Raw genomic sequence first — 23,911 nt, forward strand, 5'->3', positions numbered from 1 at the left:
ATCATTAAGTCTAGACCTGTACTTTGACTTATTGAAGTTCAAGGTGGAGAATAACTTCTCACACAAATATGTGCTCCCAAAAAGGCACATGGTCCGCTTGAACCCCACTCCAGTCACATCCGTCTGTACCAGTCTGTATCTACCTATAATATATATAAGATGCAGGCTGTAGCTAGGTAGGTGGCAGGCTGCAGATAGGTAGCTAAGTGGCAGGCAGGGGCGGGAACAGCTTACCTTGGTTCTGGCCGGCGCGAGTTCCCTCCTAACACTTCCCGCCCGTCACAGCGTCTAACAAAGGGGCGGGGTGCGTGGTGACGTCACCGGCATCCCCGCCCCTTTGTTTACACGGCGGGCAGGGAAAGCCAGTGACGGCTGTGTACGGATAGAATCTGATTCTGTCAGTGAACAGCGGTCGGCGCGGGCCACAAAATATTGCACTGAGGGCCGCAAATGGCCCGCGGGCCGCGAGTTTGAGACCAGACTTTACTGTCCTAATGAAATCATTCAAAATCAAGGCTTGATCATGTTTTATTGTGCTCAAATAAGCGAAATCTAGAGGCCTTTACCTTTCATATAAGCCACTTCTGACCCCAAATGATCAACTGGAGGTCCAGTTATTATTTGTTGTTCCTAAAACTTGGAAAAGCAACAAGACTTCTGTCATGTAGTGTACATAAACTGACCTGTAGAGGTGTGAGAGGAGCAGAGGAGCGTTCCAGGGCTGCAGTTCTCTTAAACTGCGCAGAGATTTCAGCAGATCCCCCTTCTGGATCACCTCCACTACTTTACTGGCCTGAGTGAACTCTGAACACACACACACCGCACAAGATCAGACAGTCCTTTTACAACTTCACACAACAGTTTTATGATTTTTTTAAACCTAAAATGACTGATTTTACATAAATTTTCTAAACATGTTTTTTTTTCTGTAAAAAATGTATCCTATAAAAACAACATTCTTCAGTATATCTTCATTCATGCTCAACAGAAGAAAAAAAACATGTTTGGAACCAGTGGAGGACGAGTAAATTATGACAGAATATATGCAAGATGAATGAAGATATAAATAGCGTATAAACATACAAAATGAACATTTACTTACTATTTAACCTTTTAAGGGTTATTTTACTATTTATTTTAAGGGTGGGTAAATAGTAACTAATGTAGATTTTTGGGTGAACTGGCCCTTTAAAGCTTGTCCTAAACCCAATATTTTTTAATATAAATGAATTATAACAGAATACGTTTTTTATGGTAAGTAGTCAGAAAAGGTTCATTCTTGGGTAAACTGGCCCTTTCAAGCCTATAATAAAACCAGTATTTTTTATCATTCATTTTCTTGTCGGTTTAGTCCCTTTATTAATCTGGGGTCGCCACAGCGGAATGAACCGCCAACTCATCCAGCAAGTTTTTACGCAGCAGATGCCCTTCCAGCCGCAACACATTTACACACACATTCACACACTCATACACTACGGACAATTTAACCTACCCAATTCACCTGTACCGCATGTCTTTGGATTGTGGGGGAAACCGGAGCACCCGGAGAAAACCCACACGAAGGCAGGGAGAACATGCAAACTCCACACAGAAACACCAACTGAGCCGAGGTTAGAACTGTCAGGTGACAGCACTACCTGCTTCGCCCCCAGTATTTTTTAATATAAGTAAATTATGACAGAATATATATTTTTAGGGTGGGTAAATATTAAGTAAATTTTCAGTTCTGGGTAAACTGGCGCTTTAAAATCAGTAATAAACTCAATGTTTTTTCTATAAGTAAATTATGACAGAATATTTTTTTTTTTTGTGTGGATAAATAGTAAGTATATTTTTATTTTTTGGTGAACTGGCCTTTAAAGCCTTTAATAAACCCAATACTTTTTTAATACAAGTAATGTTAATATAAGCTAATTATGACTTTTTGGTGTGGGTAAATAATAAGTAAAATTTCAGTTTTTGCCTTTTGAAGCTTTAATAAACCCAATACATTTTAATATAAGTAAATAGTAAATAAACCGTAAGTATAAGTAAATAGTAGTAAGTAAATTATGACAGACTATTGTTCTTAGGGTGGGTAAATAGTAAGTAATTTTTAATTTTTGAGTAAACTGGCCCTTTAAAGCCTGTGATAAACCCAATACTTTTTAATACAAGTAAATTATGATAGAATATTTATTTTTAGGGTGATTAAATAGTAAGTAAATGTAGATTTTTGGGTAAACTGGCTCTTTAAAGCCTGTAACAAACCCAGTATTATATTAATTAGTAATTATGACAGAATATTGTTCTTAGTGTGGGTAAATAGTAGGTAAACTTGTATTATTGGGTAAACTGGCCCTTTAAAGCCTGTAATAAACCAACCACTTTTTAACATAAATCAATTGTGATAGAATATTGTTTTTAGGGTGGGTAAATAGTAAGTAAATTTTCATTTTTGGGTGAACTGAGCCCTTAAAGCCTGTAATAAATCCAATATTTTTGATGTAAGCAAATTATGACATTTTTGTGTGGGTAAATAAATAGTAAGTATAAGTAAATAGTAGTAAGTGAATTATGACAGAATATTGTTTTTAGGGTGGGTAAATAGTAAAATTTCAGTTTTGGCCTTTTCTAGTTTATAATAAATGGAATACATTTTAATATAAGTAAATAGTAAATAAATAGTAAGTATAAGTAAATAGTTGTTAGTAAATTATGATAGAATATATATTTTTAAGGTGGGCAAATAGTAAGTAAAATTTCGTTTTTAGGTGAACTGGCCCTATTAAGCCTATAATAAAATCCTTATTTTTATTATAAGTAAACTATAAAACAATATATATAGTCATATTATATATAGTATATACATTTTTTTATAAGTATTTTTTTAAGGGTTTGCGAATAGAAGGCAAATTTGCATTTTTGGGTTATCCGGGCCTTTAAAATCTGTACTAAAGCCTTCCTTTTTTTAATATAAGATTTTTTTTAGCATCTTGCATTTATTTGACACGATGGTATGATGACAGGAAATAACATAGAATAAAGAGAGGAGATCAGGAAAGAACAACAGGCACTACTACTGCTCTGATAAACCCAATTTTGCAGCTAATCTCTGTACAGCAGGGGTCACCAACATGATGCCCGTGGGCACCAGGTAGCCCGCCAGGTTCACATGAGTTGCCCGCGGGTCTGTTCTAGAAAATAGCTCACCATAGCACCACATATGAGTAAGCTGCATCTAATATTTTTATAGGTATTCTTTTTAAATCACACTTGCATTGGTGTAAATTTGAAAATTACTTTAAGTTATATATTTAAAAAAAACTTTAAAAACGATTTCAGACAAATGAAGTGTTGCATATTGATATTTATCTGACTTGTTAAATCATTGTTGACTTACTGTGAGAAATCATTAACATGATCAATGTCTTCACATAGATGAATATTATTAATTATTAATAATAACATATAATTAAAAGTAAATTAAGAAACATTTGTTATTTAATAACTGGTAGCCCTTCACACTAATCGGTACCCAAGAAGTAGCTCTCAGTTTCCAAAAAGTTGGTGACCCCTGCTGTACAGTAAACTCACCCAGCATGCCAGCGATGTAGGCCTTCAGCACCTCACGGTTCTCCCTGTACCTCAGCATACACATCCTCCTCACTCTTTCCTGGTCCAACAGGAAGAAGAACCTCCTCAGGAACACACACACGCTTTCCATCCCTCCTCTCCCGGGACATCCCATCTCCAGATACAGACAGGCCAGCAGCGAGAGGTCAGCCTGCAGGTCAGGGGGCAGAGGTTTGGGGGAAAACAGCTGTATGAGTTCAACATGGTTTGCAAGAGGAGGGAACTGTGCTCGGACTGGGGCGATGGAACAGGGGGTGCTCTCACTAAAGTCCTCTTCTTCAGTGTGGGTTGCGGATTCATCTGGGTCAGCAGCAGGCGATGTTGAGATCTCTGGTTGGACCACGACGCAGCAAGACATTGATGAGACGAGCTCTTCCTCCTCCAGGGTTTTCTCCTCTGGATTTGTTGTTTCTACAGGTAGGATTTGATCCTCCGGACCCAAAGCTCTCTCCAGAACTGGAGCCCACTCCTGAAGCACATCGCTGAGGCAGAGAGGGTCCAGTAAAACCATCGGGTCCTGGATCTGAGAGCTGCAGAGGGATATATGAGCCATTTTTCAGCTACGAACACTTTTAGCCTTGTGAAGTTGAGTAAAAAAAAACTTGTTCTAAATTAATGTAACATAGCCTCATAAGTTTAAACAATTTGTCTAGTACAGGGGTGGCCAACCCTGTTCCTGGAGAGCCACCTTCCTGCAGATTTCAGTTGCAACCCATATCAAACACACCTGAACCAATTAATTAGGACCTGAACACCACGTGGTAATTACAGGCAGGTGTGTTTGATATGGGTTGCAACTGAAATCTGCAGGACGGTGGCTCTCCAGGAACAGGGTTGGCCACCCCTGGTCCAGTTTTAAGATCTGTAATGCTGCGTTCACACCAGACGCGGAACGCGAGTGATTTACATGTTAAGTCAATGCAAACATGCGAATAGACATCCTGCGACGCGATACGCGCGAATGGCACGGCGCGAATGAAGCAAATTGCGCGAATGGCGTGGGGCGAATTGAGCGTGCTTAACGAGCGTTTCATGGGAATCTCTCGATTTCGAAAATCTGAACTTCAGCGTACATTCGCGCCGCGTTAACCAATCAGAAGCTTGCTCTTTTGGGGGCGTGATTGTGACGTAGAACCTGTTGTCGGTGTTCCGAGGGAAATCCTCCAGCCTTCACCGACAACAGTTCATCAAACTGGGCTTTGCTCAGTCTGAAGCACGGCTGAAAGCCTCCGTCATCCAGGTTAAGTTTCTGGAGGAGTTTATGAGCTCACAGAGCTGGATGCACCTCTGAAAGGATGTAGTGGACTCAGACACGACCCTAAACGTATCGACGCTGTTTTTCAGTCTTCATAAAGCACATAAACACTGTTATTCTCTTCATAAAATCCATGTTAGCCATTTAGCTATGAAGCTAGAGTCTTCGGGCAGACAGAAGCCCTGCCCATCACGCGAATCCGCGTCTGTTCTGAAGTGAATTTGACACGCGAATGAAGCGGGGTTTGACACGGGTATGAAGCGAGTAAACTCAAATGTTCACGCGACTATTTACGCGCGAATAGCGCAATTTATCCGCGCGTTCCGTGTCTGGTGTGAACACAGCATAAGAGGACTAACTTAGATAAGACGAGAAACAGTTTCTCCATCGTGAACTGAACAAATGTCAATTCCACCACATCTCAATTGTTATGTATTTTCTTTAAATAATAATATAAAAATAACATAAATAAATAAATATCTTAAGTAGTGAGGCTTTTGTGTGTGTATTGCGTGTGGTTCTCTTCTCTCCGCCTCTGTCTCTGAATGGGTTTCATCATTGCCGCACAGGTGCAGTGAATCAGGTGCCAGCCAGCACGTGGAGGCCGGCTTGTTTGAGAAGACAATTTAAACCGGACTGTGAGAAAGAATTACCCATACGTTCAATCATTTTTAGAAATCGTTCTGTCTTTAACACTTATTGGAAAAACATGCTTTCTGAAAACGACTAAGAAACCCCAAATTGTATTAATCTCCATAAATCACGTATTTTTGTGCAATTGAAATGTTCAATGCACAACATAAAAACTCAATACTTGAAAACTGATCTGTTTATGTTTAGTTTTGATAGTTTTATTAAATGTAATTATCTTAAATTGGTTTTTAAATGTTATATGTTATATGTTATAAATAAGCATGCTCCAATCCTGTTTTCTGATCTAATCAGTAGGCATCAAACCTCTGACAGAGTTCCACGAGCAACTGCTAATGGTGACTGTCTAGTGCCAAATTGTAAGACCTCCTTTGGTCAATCTGTCTTCTCTGTAAAGGGAGCCAAACTGTGGAATGATTTACCGGTTAGCTTAAAATCAGAAAGTAATCTAAGGGTGCTTTCACACCTACACTTTTGTTTCGGAACGTATCTCGTTTGCCCAGTTAGCGCGGTTCGATTGGCATATGTGAACAGGGCAATCGCACTCTGTTCCGCGCCAAAGTAATCGCTCCGAGATCGCTTGAATGAGGTGGTCTCGGCTCGATTGAAACGAACCCTGGAGCGGTTTGATTGCAGTGAGAAAGCGATCCGATCCGAGCGCGGTTATATTACAGTGTTTTATGGATATGTAATAGGCTTACGGCTACATGAAGAGAGAATTATGAGTAGGGCGGGAAGTTTCGCGAGTCTCCGGATGCCCGCAAACGAGTGATGATCTCCCGGTAATCTCGCGTCTCTCTCCCAGTCCTCAAATAGGCATCTCGCGCACCCTTCTCACCCCTCCCCAACGTGTCTCTCCTCAGACACGTCACGCGCGCGCACCCTGTCAATCACCACCAAACCACCACCTCTCCTGACAGCTGAGCGGGACGCTACAAAATAAACCCTGACACTCTGACCAATGTAAGGAGAGTTTACTCGCACGTGACTTGTTTTAGCTCTTTTAGTCCGATTAGAAACTTTGCAGTGTGAAAGCGAACCGCTCCAAGAGCAAAGAGCAACAATGTAACAATTTTAATCTCTGTTTCGGAACAACTGAATCGATTCACAGGTGTGAAAGCACCCTAAATATTTTTAGTTTGGTTTAGTTTTTAAAAAGTGGTTAAAAACAAAACAGCAGTGTTTGCACAAATAGTAATAGTATACAGTTAGTTGGTTGGATCATGTCGCCTTTGGTTTTGCCTTCAGTAATTTTGTGTAAATATATGTAATGTTGTCTATATGTATTTATTATATTTCCACTTTGTCAATTTTTAAGTCTCCTTTGGACAGGTGTTGAGAATTAGCAAGTTTGCTAAAACACTTAAACAAATGCATTTGGTTGTCCAGTGTAATTGTGATGTCCATGTCAAATAAATAAATAATAATAATATTATGTATACTCACTGTATATCAGTTCAGATATATTCATTCATTTTCCTTCAGCTTAGTCCCTTCATCAGGGGTTGCCACAGCGGAATGAACCGCCAACTTATGCGATTTAATCATTTAAAACATAACAAATGATCACTTATACTTTTATATAAGACCTGGTAAAAATAAGTACGTTATTTAATTTACAGATAAATATATCTGGGTCATCTCACAGCAGAAAGGTCACTGGTTCGAGTCTCGGCTGGGCCAGTTGGCATTTCTGTGTGCAGTTTGCATGTTCTCCCTGTGTTGGTGTGGGTTTCCTCCGTGTACTCCGGTTTCCCCCACAGTCCAAACACATGCGCTATAGGGGAATTGAATAAACTAAACTTGCCATAGAGCAGGGATTCCCAAACTTTTTTATTTCCCGGATTATAAATCCCACCATAATATTTTAATATGGAAAAATGGGTAAAAAATGTATCCATTAAAAGCAGTTAAAAATATATGGTGTGCGGCTTTTTGGATTTAGCGATTTGATATGCACAAAATGAGGCTTTTTGTGGGATGCTGGCTGTAACTGTGATCACTTTTTTTGTTGAAAAAGATCCTCTTCTTTTTTTTTCAGAAGAGAATATGATCAACCTTTGATCAAGCCCCGTGATTATGATCAAGCCCCGTCACATCGCAGTAAACTCCACTGCTAGTATAGTCATAAGAAACTAAATAGCTTTTTAATCGACTACTACAAGCTGGGAAAACGTCAGATAAATATGCCAAAGCAGTTAACATCATTGCTGAATAGATCTAATATTTGCTTGAGGAAGGAATGATGGGGGTAGTTACATTACTATTACTATTATCCATAACATCTATGCACTTCCATAACATTAGCTGACGTTAAAACTAACAGATAGCACTATAGCCGTTTATTGATTAGCAATCTGTCAACATTGGGATGTAAAAAATATGGGACAACAAATAGCTTCAAATGATAGAATACATAGCAAACATTAGAAAATATTAACAATGAAATAAAAGGTTTAGCTTATTAAAATCAATAGCCTATACAGAAATTAAACAAAGCTATAAAATCTATTTCACTTTTAATTGTATTTGCATATTGAATAAAGTTACTAGAGTTATTTAGTGAAGAGCAGCAAATGAATCTCTCATTGTGTTTTGTTTGATAACAGAGGTGTTAATGTAAGAATGAACAGATCTATAATGAAGCATTCGACTAATTTAGTAAGTGTTTGTACTTATTTAAGAGAAAATTAGTAGTGTTTAAAATAAAACACGCAGGACGGAGCCAAAAAATAAATAAATAAATAAATAAATAAATAAAAAAAAGAAGCACTTTTCTGACGGTGCCTTACTGAGAGCTCCACTCAGCGCGAGCTCTACCAGCTAAATGCAGATTGCGAGGGCTCAAACGGAGCAGTGCTCTTAATGTCGAGCGAAAAAAAAGAAAAAGACAGCTGTGAAACATAACCAGCTTTGTCTTTTTGTAGGAAACACACTTTAGATATTTTTAGGGTAAGAGGTTTTTGAGTTATTGCCGTCAATCGTACTGGTTTCGATTCACCACCATGAAAATATAGCTGCAGCTATGTGACGTTGCGCGACCCACCTTTGTTCACCGTGAGACCCACTAGTGGGTCGCGACCCACAGTTTGAAAACCCCTGCCGTAGAGTATGAGTGTGTATGGGTGTTTCCCAGTGCTGGGTTGCAGTTGGAAGGGCCTCCACTGTGTAGAACATATGCTGGATAAGTTGGCGGTTCATTCCGCTGTGGCGACCCCAGATTAATAAAAGGACTAAGCCGAAGGAAAATGAATGAACGAATCCTAATGTAAAATGTCTTTCAGAAAACAAACTACAAACAAAAATAAAAAAGCTGCATATTAACATCTCTCATTCATAAATCTCAGCACCCAAATATTAATTCAAATATTGATATAGCTTATAGTCACTATAATAAATAAAAGACAACAGGAAGTGGCACTCACATGGCTTTCTTAGTAGCGGCTCTCAGCTCCAGCAGCTCAGACTCAGAGCCGGAATGTTCAGTGTTTAACCTAACAGAGAGACCGTCACAAACCGTCCTTAACACAATGCGTCAGTCAGAAAACATCAGAAGGGCGTCAGAACACGAAACGCACTCACTCCTGCTCGCTTTCCTCTGAAATGGGGCTCGCTGTGGAAGCAACCTCACCCTGAACGCCCTCCCTGAGGTCAGGCCGAGGCCAAAGGTCAGCGTTCATCTGAAGAGTGTTGATCTTCTCTGTGGTCTTTTTCATGAAGCTGGAAACACTGATAAAGCGCACGCACGCACGCACACACACACGCACACACACACGCACACACACACACACACACACACACACACACACACACACACACACACACAAACACACACACACAACGCTGAGATCATCAAGTCCAGTGATGATGGCAGTGCAAAAGAAAAGCATCAGGTTACTTAATGCATATGGAAAATAGCAAAGTGTTTACCTCACCAATCAAACGCATCAGCAATGAGACAATGAGACAAAGCCCAAAGTGACATGCGATGAAACAGGAAGTTGCTGTTTTAAAAATAACCTCTGTGCGAGAGCAGCTGCATTATAATGTGCATTCAAATAGTGTGTGATTCTTCACTGGAGGTTTGCTTCCTTGTGATTTAGCCAATCAGAGCACAGAATATATCAAGTGTTACTTTTAGGAGGAAGTGAAATTATTAGTGTGTAATACTTTGGAGGGCAGATGTTTATGTGTGTGATTGTGTGCTAATATCAGTCTGCCTATGTGTGCATTTCTGTGAGTTAGTGTGTCTGTATGCGAGTGTGTAACTCTGTGTGTGTGTGTGTGTGCGTGTATCTGTATAGGAGTGTGTGAAAATGTCTGTCTGTGTGCGTGTGTGTGTGTATGTGCATGTTTCTTGTGTGCATCTCTGTGTGTGAGTGTCTAGTATGTGTAAATCTGTATGGTGAGTGTGTGTGTGTGTGTGATTGTGTGTGTCAGTCTGTCTATGTGTGCATTTCTGTGAGTAAGTGTGTATGTGAGCGTATCTGTATGCGAGTGTGTAACTCTGTGTGTGTGTGTGTCTGTGGATGTTTCTTGTGTGCATAACTGTGTGTGAGTGTCTAATGTGTGTAAATTTGTATGGTGAGTGTGTGTGTGTGTGTGTGTGTGTGTGTGTGTGTGTGATTGTGTGTGTCAGTCTGTCTATGTGTGTATTTCTGTGAGTAAGTGTGCATGTGAGCGTATCTGTATGCGAGTGTTTAACTCTGTGTGTGTGTGTGTGTGTGTGTATGTGCATGTTTCTTGTGTCCATATCTGTGTGTGAGTGTCTAATGTGTGTAAATCTGTATGGTGAGTGTGTGTGTGTGATTGTGTGTGTCAGTATGTCTATGTTTGCGTGTGCGTTACTGTAAGTCAGCTTGTCTGTGAGTGTCCATGTGTCTGTGTGTGTGAGTGTGTACGAGTCTGTCTGAATGTGAGTGTGTATCTGTATGCGAGTGCGTGAGAATGTATGTCAGTGTGTGTGGCTGTGAGTGTGTCACTGTGTGTCTGTGTGTATGTTTTTGTGAGTGAATGCTTGTGTGTGAGTGTGCGTATATCTGTAGGAGTATCTGTAAATCTGAATGAGCATGTCACGTGTGTGTGTGTGTGTGTGTGTGTGTATACCTTTCTTTCTGTGTGCATGTGTCTGCATCTCTCTCTGTGTGTATGCATGTGTGCACATGTCTTTCGTTGTGTGTATGACTCTGTGATTGAGCGTGTGCTTGTGTGGTAGTGTGAGTATATCTGTGTGAAAGATTCAAGTGTGTGTAAATCTGTATGCTAGAGTGTGTGTTTGCATCTCTCTCTGCATGTCTCTGTGTATCTCTCTGCGAGTGAGTGTGTGCTTGTGTGGGAGTGTGCGTATATCTGTGTGTGAGTGTCTAATGTGTGTAAATCTGTATGGTGTGTGTGTGTGTGTGTGTGATTGTGTGTGTCAGTCTGTCTATGTTTGCGTGTGCGTTACTGTAAGTCAGCTTGTCTGTGAGTGTCCATGTGTCTGTGTGTGTGAGTGTGTACGAGTCTGTCTGAATGTGAGTGTGTATCTGTATGTTAGAGTGTGTGTTTGCATCTCTCTCTGCATGTCTCTGTGTATGAGTGCATCTCTCTCTCTCTGTGTATCTCTCTGCGAGTGAGTGTGTGCTTGTGAGGGAGTGTGCGTATATCTGTGTGTGAGTGTCTAGTGTGTATAAATCTGTATGCTGAGTGTGTGTGTGTGTAACTGTGAGTGTAGACATGTCTGTCTGTGAGAGTGTGTCTGTGCGTCACTGTGTCTGCGTATTTGTGCGAGTGTGTGTTTATTTGTATGTCTTTGTTACAAATGTGTATAACGAGAGAATGTACAGCATAAAAACCAATACACTTGTGGCATGTCCCCAAAAGTGTGTGTATGTTGATGTTTGCATGTGTGTGTATAAGTCTCTGTGTGTCTATGTGTGCTTATTTACTTCCGCAATTTCTGTTTAACAGAGAGCAGATTTCTTCAGCACATTTCTAATCATAACAGTTTTAATAACTCATCTCTAATAACTGATTTATTTTATCTTTGCCATGAAGACAGTAAATAATATTAGACTAGATATTCTTCAAGACACTTCTATACAGCTTAAAGTGACATTTAAAGATGTAACTAGGAGGGATCTTAACATTAACATAGACATAAAAGAAGATATTTGGTCAACAATTTTACAAAAGGTCCATACATCATCTGTATGTGCTCGCCATGGGATTCTACAGTGCAAAGTAGTTCACAGAGTTCACTGGTCTAAGTGTAAACTGGCTCGCATGTTCCCTGCTATTGATCCAACCTGTGACAAATGTCATGCTGAACATGCAAATCTAGTTCACATGTTTTGGACCTGTCCGGCTTTGTTTCCTTTTTGGGAGTCCGTTTTCGATTCATTTTCAGCAATTACATCTATTAATATTGATCCTTCTCCGTTAATTGGCCTGTTTGGAGTTCTTCCCCCTGACTGTGAGTTACCATTTTATTTTTCTGAATTAATAGCTTTTCTGTCATTATTAGCTAGGCGGTGCATTTTGTTGCAGTGGAAGTCTCCTCAACCCCCATCCCATACTCAGTGGATTAAAGATGCCTTATTTTTTGTTAAATTAGAAAAAAATTAAACATAGTCTTCGAGGTTCAGTGGTCAAATTTTCTAATATTTGGTTGCCTTTTTTGGAACATGTCAAATCTCTGAGACTTGAGGCAATTACTGTGGAGTGAATGGTTGCCATTCTTGCATTTTTATTTTGATCTGTGCTTCCAGTTGAGTATTAGTGCTGGTGATATAGCACGAACATACAACTTTTTCTTGACATAAAACCACAAGTTAAGAATGTGCCACACCCGAGCCTATTTAGTTTAATACATTTTCCCTTTTCTCTCGCTTTTTTAAAAATTTCTTTTCTATTTTTTTCTATTTGTTTATTTTATTATTACTGTTTATTTTACTTAATACACCATGCTGTCAACCTCAACGTCTGGTACAGACCTGTTTATATGATCAATTTGAAAATTGATTTATGCACATTATATAGTGTTTATGCATGTCATATACTGTGTGTCGCACAATATGAGGGTTATAGTGTGGTTTATTTATTTATTTATTTTTTATCAATGTTGTACTGTTATATATATATATTTTTTTTTCTGTTTGTACTGTTATTGTCTCTTTTTACTTTGTTAACTGTCAAAAAAATCTAATAAATAAATCTTAAAAAAAAAAAAGATTTAACTAGGTTAATTAGGTTAACTATGCAGGTTAGAGTACTTAGGCAAGTTACTGTATAACAATAGTTTGTCATGTAGACTATCGAAACAAAATATAGCTTAAGGGGACTAATAATATTGACCTTAAAATGGTGTTTAAAAAAATAAAAATTAATAAAACAAATAAGACTTTCTCCAGAAGAAAAAATATTATCAGACATGCTGTGAAAGTTTCCTAAATCTGTTAAACAAAGGGGGGCTAATAATTCTGACTTCAACTGTATGTCTCTCTCTCTCTCTGTGTGTTTGCGTGTATGTGTGTGTACCTGTCTCGAACAGCCTGCAGGGCGACTCGTGGAGGTTTTGAGCGGAAAGGCAATGGTAGAAACTGCAAGCCGAGGTCAGACCGGTCGCCCTCTCCACGCACAGACGCAGAGTCTTCGGGAGAGCAGAAACAGAGATGAAAATACAGAAAAGACGCAGAGAAAAGCACAGAATGTTGCATGATAAAAGATGAATGACAAAACCGGATAAAGCAGAGAAATGATTAAACTGCTGCTCGCTCATGTTTTGAAGGTATTTTATTGCACAATATTTGACACAACACACTCACTCACAAACAAATACTGCTGTAAAACGACTTAAAACACATCATCCAAAAGCCCTAAAGGATATTGTGAGTTATAATCAGGCATTAACGAACAGCAATATATGGAAACAAAATAACGATCTATTAATGTTAGTTGATGTATTTATTAGCAATAACAAACTATGAACAATACATATATTGCAGTATTTATTCAGCATTGTTAAAGCAAGTAAATGAAAATCAAGCCCTTCATTATTAGTTCATGTCAACTCATTTACTGTGCATTAATTGATGTTAACAAGCAATTTAAATGTGCATTCGTAATTGTTTGATTAATGAATGCTGCATAAATATTGTTCATTATCAGTTCATGATGGTAAATACATGAATTAACATTAACTAAATTATTATTTTAAAGTGTTCCCAATATCTGTCACTTGGTTTTTATTTTGGTTGAAAGCTCCGCACAAAGTAAAATCTCATCGATCCACATGATGATGAGCATTAAAACTTTATTAAATATGAAATAATACTGATTTCTTTCTGATTGCAGTTTGGTTCAATAAATGGAATTTATTTGCGCACGTTATTTGTAAGGTAAAAATAAGCCTATCAAAATATATGCCTTGCTTCTTTATGACTAATGTTGCAAATCCTATATTAAATAAAATCCAAAATAAAAATAAGGTAAAATAAGAAATCCATTATTATGTTCTTTAAAGGAACGCTTCACCTTTTTTTTTGAAAAGTTATACAGTTGACTTGAACCATTTTTAATACTTTCAGCCGATTTCTTGTTCTTTTAGCTTAGCTTAGCATAATGACTTGAATCGGATTAGACCATTAGCATTTTGTTTAAAATTTTCAAAGAAAAGTTTTCATAATGGGCGGCACGGTGGTTAGCACTGTCGCCTCACAGTAAGAAGGTGGCTGGTTCGAGTCCCGGCTAGGTCAGTTAGCAGTTGACCCCCGTGTTGGCATGGGTTTCCTCCGGGTGCTCCGGTTTTCACCACACAAACACTATAGGTGAACTGGAAAAACTAAACTGGCCATAGTGTATGAGTGTGTGTGTGTGTGTGTGTGTGTGTATACGTGTTTTTGTGACATATCAGGACACAAATCTGTATAATGACATGGGTATGACACAGGTATTACAAAAAGGAGGTGAAATATGAGGACATTGGTGACGTCCTCATTTCTCAAAATGCTTATAAATCCCACAGACTGAGTTTAATCAGAGAGTAAAGCTGCACACAGTCTCCTGTGATGGTTGGGTTTAGGGGTGGGGTGAGGGCAATATAATATACAGATTGGACAGTAAAAAAATGAATGGAAACCTATGTAATGTCCCCACTTTTCACAAAAACAAATGCGCGTGTGAGTGTGTGTGTGTGTGTGTGTGTGTGTGTGTGTGTGTGTGTGTGTGAAAATGTGAGAATGCAAGAGTGTATGGGGGTTAGGCTCATAGGCCATCCGCTGAGCAAACATATGCTGGAATAGCTGGCGGTTCATTCCGCTGTGGCGACCCCTGATAAATAAGGGACTAAGATGAAGAAAAATGAATGAATAAATGAGTTTTAATAATTGTCCCTTTTAAAGCTCGAGTCTTCTGTAGTTAAATCATGTAATAAAACTGACGGAAAAGGTAAAATTACTATTTTCTAGGCCATTGTTGCTAGGAAGTATACCCTCGTTCTGGCGTAATAGTCAAGAAATGCTGTTGCTGTACTATCCCTTCACCAGCCGGAGTGATATTACACAATTCAGGAGATCCAGTGGTTTCAGAGGGCACCTTGAATCCATGGAGACTTTGAACCTTTTTCATAAAAAGGTGGAGTGTTCCTTTAATATTGTGATTAAATCTGGATAACTGAATCAACTTAGATAAATGTTCACATTTTAACACGCGTTAGTGCTGTTCTGTGCATTTTTATGCCCTCTTTAATTAAAAAAATCCCTTTCTGTTCACTAGTGAAATATAAATCAAGTACTTCCTGTATAAAACTCAAGACTGAGAGAGCCGAACTCTTCTACTTCCCCTTTAGTTTGTAAGTCTCTCTCAGTCTCACCGTTGTCCACCTGCTCCTCCTCGGTGAAGCTGAACTCCTTCAACCGCTCCTCCTCGAACATTGATTGGTTGGCGAGAGAGCTGGCGTCATCGTCTGATTGGCTGCCTCTTCGGCTGATCACGCGGTAGATGCCGCAGTCCAGAACATTAAAGCTCTCCTGTGCAGAGCAGAGAGAGTCAGTTAGCACTTTGAAAAGATATACACAGAACAGTGCAAAAGGCCCACAGTAATATTAGTTGTTTTAATGAGGGTATAAATGGCATTATACATTACTTTTCATTCTATTTATTAAAAACAACCAGAAAGTACAGATTCTAGTTGGATTTTTTGGGTCTAATTGTTTAAGACATATGTAAAAAAAAAAGAGCTAGAGAGAGATGGAAAAATGAGTGAAAAATACTGGAGTTGCTTTCTTGGTTAGATCTGCCTTTCTGATAGAGCCGTTGTTAATATTGCCCGAAATAATGAGATTGTATATGCTGAAAAGCACAGACAGGTTTTAATTCGTTGTGTGATTTCTACCTACAAAGCACCAGTGGTGTAAAGTACTTAAGTAAATGGACTTTGTTACTTTACTTGAGTATTTTTTTGGCTACTTTGTACTTGTACTGAGTATTAAAAATATATGCAACTTTTACTCTCTACTTAACTACATTTTTGATTGAATACATGTAGTCTTTACTCCACTACATTTGAACGGACGCTTATAGTTACTCGTTACATTGTGATTGTGCGAGACAAGTCGGCACTGATGATTATCTATGGCCTTATCTGAAAGAAATGTTTTCATTTGCCGATATGCAGAATGGCTCTTACAGGATGCAGTGTCTACTTTGTTCGCCACGAAAATAAGTGCTTTTAAGAATTTATCGTAAAGTTTGAGAAAACACTTTGAAGTAAGAGTCTATTTAATGTTACTTTATTGTGAATTAAGTGAATTTAATACAGTTACTGTTATGGCAAAAGCACTGTGACATGACATTGACTATGTTTTAGCTCAACTTTTTTTTGTGCAACGTGAATAAATGTTTTAATGATATTATACATTTTACATCAGGTGCATTTAGCTGTGAGTTTGTGATGTATTTTACATTTAATTTATATGTAGTTTACTAAGTTGCAAAATAACACTGATCCTCTTTGTTTAATATCAATACAGAGAAAACATCCTAATCAATTGAAAAACTACTCAAAATAAAAGTATTGCCCCCCTTTGAGACGGTGAGGTGAATCACGTGAAAGTCAGCTCTGTTTTTTTTACTACGTTTTTTTACTACCTCTTTTTTTCTAATTGTTTGTGCCATTTTGAAGATTTGAGTTTGAGACTTTTTGTTCTATTTTTTTATCATCTATTTTGTTCTGCCATTTTGAAACATTGAGGTGTTCAATTTAATTTCTATATTAGCAAATAAAACTTTTCTTGGTGTTCTTTGAGCCTACATTCAATTTAAGTTCTTTAAAAATCGGATACTTTAATACTTTTACTCAACTCTTATTGGAATTGGTGACTTGTAACTTGTAATGGAGTCATTTTTACAGTAAGGTATCTGTACTTTTACTCAAGTATGGTTTTCAGGTACTCTTTACACCTCTGGAAAGCACCTAATTTGTAATAGTTTTGTTTTTCAACATGATAATGATCCCAAACACACTGCTAACGTAATGAAATCATATTTGTAAACAGCTGATGAAACAAAGGTAGTCATGAAAGGGCCTCTCTCATGAAAGAGTCAAGACCTGAACATTTTATACAGTGTGTATAGGCAATATTATAGGCAGTGTTAGAGTCACCTAGAAAGAAAAAGAAAAAAGAAATCGAGCTAAATCTAAGCAGGAATTTATTTAAAAGTTTATTTATTTTATTTGTAACCCCATGGTGCCTCTAAAATATTTTATTTTACAGGTAATCCCATGGTGCCTCAATAATATTCAGGTCTGGACTCTGTGTAAGCCATTTCATTAATCTCAATGCTTACCAGCTGTTTTTTCTCTCTAAATAGGATTTCACTTTCACTATTCAGGTGAGGACTGATATATCATTATGTCTGCTCATTGTACAACTACTATAACAGCTTATTTTAATGAGGGCCCAACAATTCTTTACACAGTACTGTATATTTCTGTTTTAGCAATTCTTTTTTTTATTTTATTTGTAACCCCATGGTGCCTCTATTATATTTTATTTTACAGGTAATCCCATGGTGCCTCAATAATATTCAGGTCTGGACTCTGTGTAGGCCATTTCATTAATCTCAATGCTTACCAGCTGTTACTCTCTAAAACTCTCTAAATATGATTTCACTTTCACTATTCAGGTTTAGACTGATAGATGATTTTCCCTTCGCTAAGCCCCGCCCTTCTTAGTTACTGTTGTTACACCTGTTAAGCTTTCTTGCCTGGCATGTCTATTACAATATGTATGCACCAGTGTCAGTGTCACGATAATTAGTCATTTTTGGTGAACGGGAGAAACATTCGAAAAAGCTAGACAAAAAAAAAAGGACTGCAGTATGCATTACAGGGGTATATTTACAACATAATACACAACGATTTGAAAATAATTGAATCAAAAATGAAGCAAGGTTAGCCTAGTCGCCTCATAGGAGACGTGAAAAACAATCTAATAATAACAATTAAACCGTGATTTCTCTTTTTAGCCAAAAAGCCTGATAGATTAACCGTTGTGCAATGAAATCTAGCGCTACTAACCGACGAGGACACACGCATGGACAGAGCTTCTACATCATTCATTCATAGAAAGAACCGCCAGGAAGGGGAAATTGAAGGATTTTTGCTGCATATTAGCATCATTGACACATAACAATGTACAGTACCGATAACTGTCAGTATGTTTGGGTGCTTTTTATACCGTTTCTATTCTAATTTGCAGTTAAGTGAAAAAAATAATAAATTGAAATGCAAATCAAAGTGTAAATAGCAAAAAGATCAAACCCACTGTAACATCGTCATCAATGTCTAAATCTCTAAAAGAAGGACGAAAACAAGAGAATTGTAGCTCTGACATGGACATGAGGGATATGAATGACTGAAAATCAGCTGCGGGTGAAGTATATTGCTCGTAAGTGCTCAGTTTGTGATCACATCTCGGTTTTGTTCTGTAGATATCTACTTCCAAATATTCGTATCTTGAAACAGATGGAAATATGATTGCTATTAGTATGCCTACTATTGCGAGGGCTTAAACAGAGCAGTGCTCATAATATCGAGCGAAAAAAAAGGAAAAAGATAGCTGGGAAACATAACCTGCTTTGTATTTTTGTAAGAAACACAGTTTAGATCTGTTTAGGGTAAGAGTTGTGCGAGTTATTGCCGTCTATCACTGAATGTGTCAGGAATATCGAAAAATAAAAACTTAACTCCGCTCTTTCCGCTGGCTAAAACAGTTTAATTTAATGAGGGCCCAACCTTTTTTTTTATTTACACAATACTGTATATTTGTGTTTTTGCACTCACATGCGAGGAGATGCTGCTTCTGCGGCTGCTGCAGGCGGAATCCAGAGGCTCCAGTTTGCTGATCACTTCCTCCAGCTGACCAATCAGCTGCTGATGGGAGGTGGAGTTTAGCTGAGCTTTGAGGTGTTCAAGTCGATCAATGGATAGGGACTTCCTGGCCTGATGAGGAGAGTGAAAGAGAGAGTGTGAGAGAATATAATAAAATCCAGTGTAAAATGTAATGTCTAGTGCTAATAGGAAGTTAAAGGTGCTGTATATAAGTTTTTGAGTCTTTTAAAGCCTAAAAATACCATAATATGCATGCAGATATTTAAGAAACATGATAAGTCAACATACCTTATTTGAAAAACAATACTACATTGAATGTCTGTGTGTTTTGATCTTTATAACCAGCCCACTGCCATTTTAACCAATTAGATTTAAGCACCCCGGATTCTATTGGCAGAAAACAGCGTGTTTCATTTCAGTCTTGAAGGCCAAATCAATGTATGTGGATGTAGCCAAAAATGTGACGATAGTAGCAGCCTTCGAAATTAGATGAGGTTTTATAGTTATAAAAATCCACCAGGTGGTCTATAATTAGGTGATAATATAAATATTACAAATGTAAATACTTGCTGTCAATCTTAAGGCATGCTCACATCACAATCTGGCAACCTACACTTGCTTCGCATTGTCAGAGGAGGTGTCAGATAGAAAGCCAATACCCTCTCTGACGTTTTGAATTTGGATTGCAATACCTAGTTCAACCACTAGGTCAATACCGCACCATTTAACAGTTTGCATTTTGTGTTTTAAATGTGTTTTGTTTGCATGTGTACTTTGGATGTAGTAATAGCATGCTGAAACATGCAGCAGACAGTGGCGGCTATGGTCCAGTTCTCCCTTTTCATCAGTCGCTCCACACAGCGGTCCGGCGACACCAGCGACATGTGAGACAAACGTCCATCCCCGTGTAGACAAAACAGGTCATTACGGAAAACTGAGATCTCCAACACATCTGCAGAGAGAAGAGGAGAAAAGATTCAATTCATTTAATCATTTTCCTTCGGCTTCTCTATTTTAGAGGTCGCCACAGCGGAATGAACCGCCAACTATTCAAGCATATGTTTTAGACAGCGCATGCCCTTCCAGCTGCAACCCATTACTGGGAAACATCCAGACACTCTCATTCACACACACACACACTACTTATACTGAATTCACCTTTAGCGCATGTGTTTGGACTGTAGGTGAAACCGGATCAGCCAGAGGAAACCCACGCTAACACAGGGGGAAGATGCAAACTCCACACAGAAATGCCAACTGGCTCAGCCGGGACTCGAACCAGCGACCTTCTTGCTGGGAGGTAACAGTGCTGACCACTGAGCCACCGTGCTGCCCCAATTCAACTCAATTCAATTCAAATATATCTGTATGCTCTTTGGGTAAAAGATTCATCAAAACAACAACAAAAATCAGTCCAAGGCACTCAAAAAATGTAAAAAGCCTTTATTCATGTATCAGGTTTAGCCATGTGAAAAAAGGCTTCTTTAATTTTCCACATTTATCGAGTGCCTTGAACTGATTTTTATATCAGTATAGCGCTTTTCACAATAATTATTATTTCTAAGCAGCTTTACAAAAGGTGCACATTGTTTTATTACAGTCAAAATCGGAAAAGTTAAGGTTATTAGTTACCTTAACTTAATTATCCGCTAATTACTTTAACTAATGAACTATTAACTAATAGCTTTAAACAGTTATTATATATAAGCATAGTTAACCTGTAGTTATACAGCATATAGGTGATATTAAGTGTATGATGAGGAGATTATACATCACACTTTTTAAGATGTATAAAATTAAGCTTATAGAGTACATATTACACAAATAAAAATATTCTACATTTACGTTTTTCATCTAATTAAGATGATTTAATTAATTAATTATATAGTTGCTAATTTTAAACAAAGTGGTTTTAAAAGGCAGACAACGATCCATGAACTAATAACATCATACAGGCCATACAGTATTTAAAAATATGTATATTATTAGTTTATTGTTGTATTTATTTAATAAATACTATAACTTATTATTTAAAATTTTATACAAAAAAAATTTATTTAAATTTTTATATAATAATAAATTATAATGAAGTATTATTTAATAATATTTATAGATAAAAATTCAATATTTTATTATAAAAATCAAAAATTTGATAGATTTCATAAAATAATAGGATTATTTTTATTATTAGTATTATTATTATTACAGCATTATTTTTAAAATATTATAAGTTGAAGTATTTTAATAATAGATTATTGAAATAATAAAGTTACACATTTATATAGATTATTACATATTAATACACAACATATAAACATTTGAAAAATGTTACTATACATACATGTTTGTGCAATTTCATATTTATGAACACTTTTTATAGGTTGATCACTACTCGTGACCTCTCACCTTTGACCTCTGTCCAGAGCAAAACCTGACCACTGTGTGGGGTGAAGATGTAGATGGCCGAATCCGTCCAGGTGAGCAGATTTTGATCACTAAAAAAGAAAGAAAGAAAGAAAGAAAGAAAGAAGTAAAGAAAGAAAGAAAGAAAGAAAGAAAGAAAGAAAGAAAGAAGTAAAGAAAGAAAGAAAGAAAGAAAGAAAGTAAAGAAGTAAAGAGAGAAAGAAAGTAAAGAAGTAAAGAAGTAAAGAGAGAAAGAAAGAAAGAAAGAAAGAAAGAAAGAAAGAAGTAAAGAAAGAAAGAAAGAAAGAAAGAAGTAAAGAAAGAAAGTAAAGAAGTAACGAGAGAAAGAAAGAAAGAAAGAAAGAAAAAAAAGAAAGAAAGAAAGAAAGAAAGAAAGTAAAGAAGTAAAGAGAGAAAGAAAGTAAAGAAGTAAAGAAGTAAAGAGAGAAAGAAAGAAAGAAAGAAAGAAAGAAGTAAAGAAAGAAAGAAAGAAAGAAAGAAAGAAAGAAAGAAAGAAAGAAAGAAAGAAAGAAGTAAAGAAAGAAAGTAAAGAAGTAACGAGAGAAAGAAAGAAAGAAAGAAAGAAAGAAAGAAAGAAAGAAAGTAAAGAAGTAAAGAAGTAAAGAGAGAAAGAAAGAAAGAAAGAAAGAAAGAAAGAAAGAAAGAAAGAAAGAAAGTAAAGAAGTAAAGAAAGAAAGAAAGTAAAGAGAGAAAGAAAGAAAGAAAGAAGGAAAGAAAGAAAGAAAGAAAGAAAGTAAAGAAGTAAAGAAAGAAGTAAAGAAAGAAAGAAAGAAGTAAAGAGAGAAAGAAAGAAAGAAAGAAAGAAAGAAAGAAAGAAAGAAAGAAAGAAGGAAAGAAAGAAAGAAAGAAAGTAAAGAAGTAAAGAAAGAAAGAAAGAAGTAAAGAGAGAAAGAAAGAAAGAAAGAAAGAAAGAAAGAAAGAAAGAAAGAAAGTAAAGAAGTAAAGAGGTAAAGAAAGAAAGAAAGAAAGAAAGTAAAGAAGTAAAGAAGTAAAGAAAGAAAGAAGTAAAGAAGTAAAGAAAGAAAGAAGTAAAGAAGTAAAGAAAGAAAGAAAGAAAGAAAGAAAGTAAAGAAGTAAAGAGAGAAAGAAAGAAAGAAAGAAAGTAAAGAAGTAAAGAAGTAAAGAGAGAAAGAAAGAAAGAAAGAAAGAAAGAAAGTAAAGAAGTAAAGAAAGAAGTAAAGAAAGAAAGAAAGAAGTAAAGAGAGAAAGAAAGAAAGAAAGAAAGAAAGAAAGAAAGAAAGAAAGAAAGAAAGAAAGAAAGAAGGAAAGAAAGAAAGAAAGAAAGTAAAGAAGTAAAGAAAGAAGTAAAGAGAGAAAGAAAGAAAGAAAGAAAGAAAGAAAGAAAGAAAGAAAGAAGGAAAGAAAGAAAGAAAGAAGTAAAGAGAGAAAGAAAGAAAGAAAGAAAGTAAAGAAGTAAAGAGGTAAAGAAAGAAAGAAAGAAAGAAAGAAAGAAAGAAAGAAAGAAAGAAAGAAAGAAAGAAAGAAAGAAAGAAAGAAAGAAAGAAAGAAAGAAAGAAAGAAAGTAAAGAAGTAAAGAAAGAAGTAAAGAGAGAAAGAAAGAAAGAAAGAAAGAAAGAAAGAAAGAAAGAAAGAAAGAAAGAAAGAAAGAAAGAAAGAAAGAAAGAAGGAAAGAAAGAAAGAAAGAAGTAAAGAGAGAAAGAAAGAAAGAAAGAAAGTAAAGAAGTAAAGAGGTAAAGAAAGAAAGAAAGAAAGAAAGAAAGAAAGAAAGAAAGAAAGAAAGAAAGAAAGAAAGAAAGTAAAGAAGTAAAGAAAGAAAGAAAGAAAGAAAGAAAGTAAAGAAGTAAAGAAAGAAAGAAGTAAAGAAGTAAAGAAAGAAAGAAGTAAAGAAGTAAAGAAAGAAAGAAGTAAAGAAGTAAAGAAAGAAAGAAAGAAAGAAAGTAAAGTAAAGAAGTAAAGAAAGAAAGAAGTAAAGAAGTAAAGAAAGAAAGTAGTAAAGAAAGAAAGAAAGAAAGAAAGTAAAGAAGTGAAGAGAGAAAGAAAGAAAGAAAGAAAGAAAGAAAGAAAGAAAGAAAAAGAAAGAAAGAAAGAAAGAAAGAAAGAAAGAAAGAAAGAAAGAAAAAAACACACACAGACACACACACACAGACACACACAAACACACACAGACACACAATTTGGGTTAATGTTGAAAGCTACAAGTTAAATATTTACCTCAAAACCCTTTCTGAACCTTTATCTTCAGCTTTACTTTAAGGTTTTGTGTTACTAGAGTAAAAACAGTGTTTACCCAAACTGAAGGAGTCTTGGGAAAGCCAGAGACTGTGGATTTGTCTGTGTGGGATTGAAATGTGGCTCATTCCTGTGGAAAAATACACAAAAATCAAGCAGATAAAAAAAACAAAAAAACTGAGAGCTCAAAGGGACAGTTCACCCAAAAGAGAAAATTCTGCCATCGTTTACTCAGCCTTAACTTGATTATTTCCTCTTTTAAACATAGAAGAAGATATTCGAAAAAAATGTCAGAAACCTGTAACCCTTGACTAAAATACACTACCTGACAAACGACCTTCATATTACACTGAACTGAACTTCATCTGTAAAAACTGGACTGAAGCAGGTTCAATTTACTAAAA

The 23,911-nt window shown here is 36.7% G+C and overlaps 1 protein-coding gene across 4 annotated transcripts in view; it reads right to left on the reverse strand.

The window, feature by feature from the left end:
- Window positions 1-23,911, reverse strand: part of hps5 (HPS5 biogenesis of lysosomal organelles complex 2 subunit 2) — a 46,521-nt gene that overhangs the window by 10,447 nt on the left and 12,163 nt on the right. For 3 of the 4 annotated variants that reach the window (XR_012399739.1, XR_012399740.1, NM_001089539.2), the window contains 10 exon segments: window positions 23,566-23,637; window positions 21,300-21,388; window positions 19,667-19,845; window positions 18,846-19,004; window positions 15,372-15,528; window positions 13,040-13,151; window positions 9,104-9,250; window positions 8,947-9,015; window positions 3,577-4,145; window positions 684-804 (listed from right to left, as the gene is read on the reverse strand). Coding sequence is in view for 1 of the 4 variants with exons in the window: in NM_001089539.2 (NP_001083008.2) it covers window positions 684-804; window positions 3,577-4,145; window positions 8,947-9,015; window positions 9,104-9,250; window positions 13,040-13,151; window positions 15,372-15,528; window positions 18,846-19,004; window positions 19,667-19,845; window positions 21,300-21,388; window positions 23,566-23,637 (1,674 nt within the window). In the remaining 3 variants the exon portion in view is untranslated. 4 annotated transcript variants of the gene reach the window in all.

This window comes from Danio rerio, chromosome 25 (genome assembly GCF_049306965.1).
Source record: "Danio rerio strain Tuebingen ecotype United States chromosome 25, GRCz12tu, whole genome shotgun sequence".
Lineage (NCBI taxonomy): Eukaryota > Metazoa > Chordata > Actinopteri > Cypriniformes > Danionidae > Danio > Danio rerio.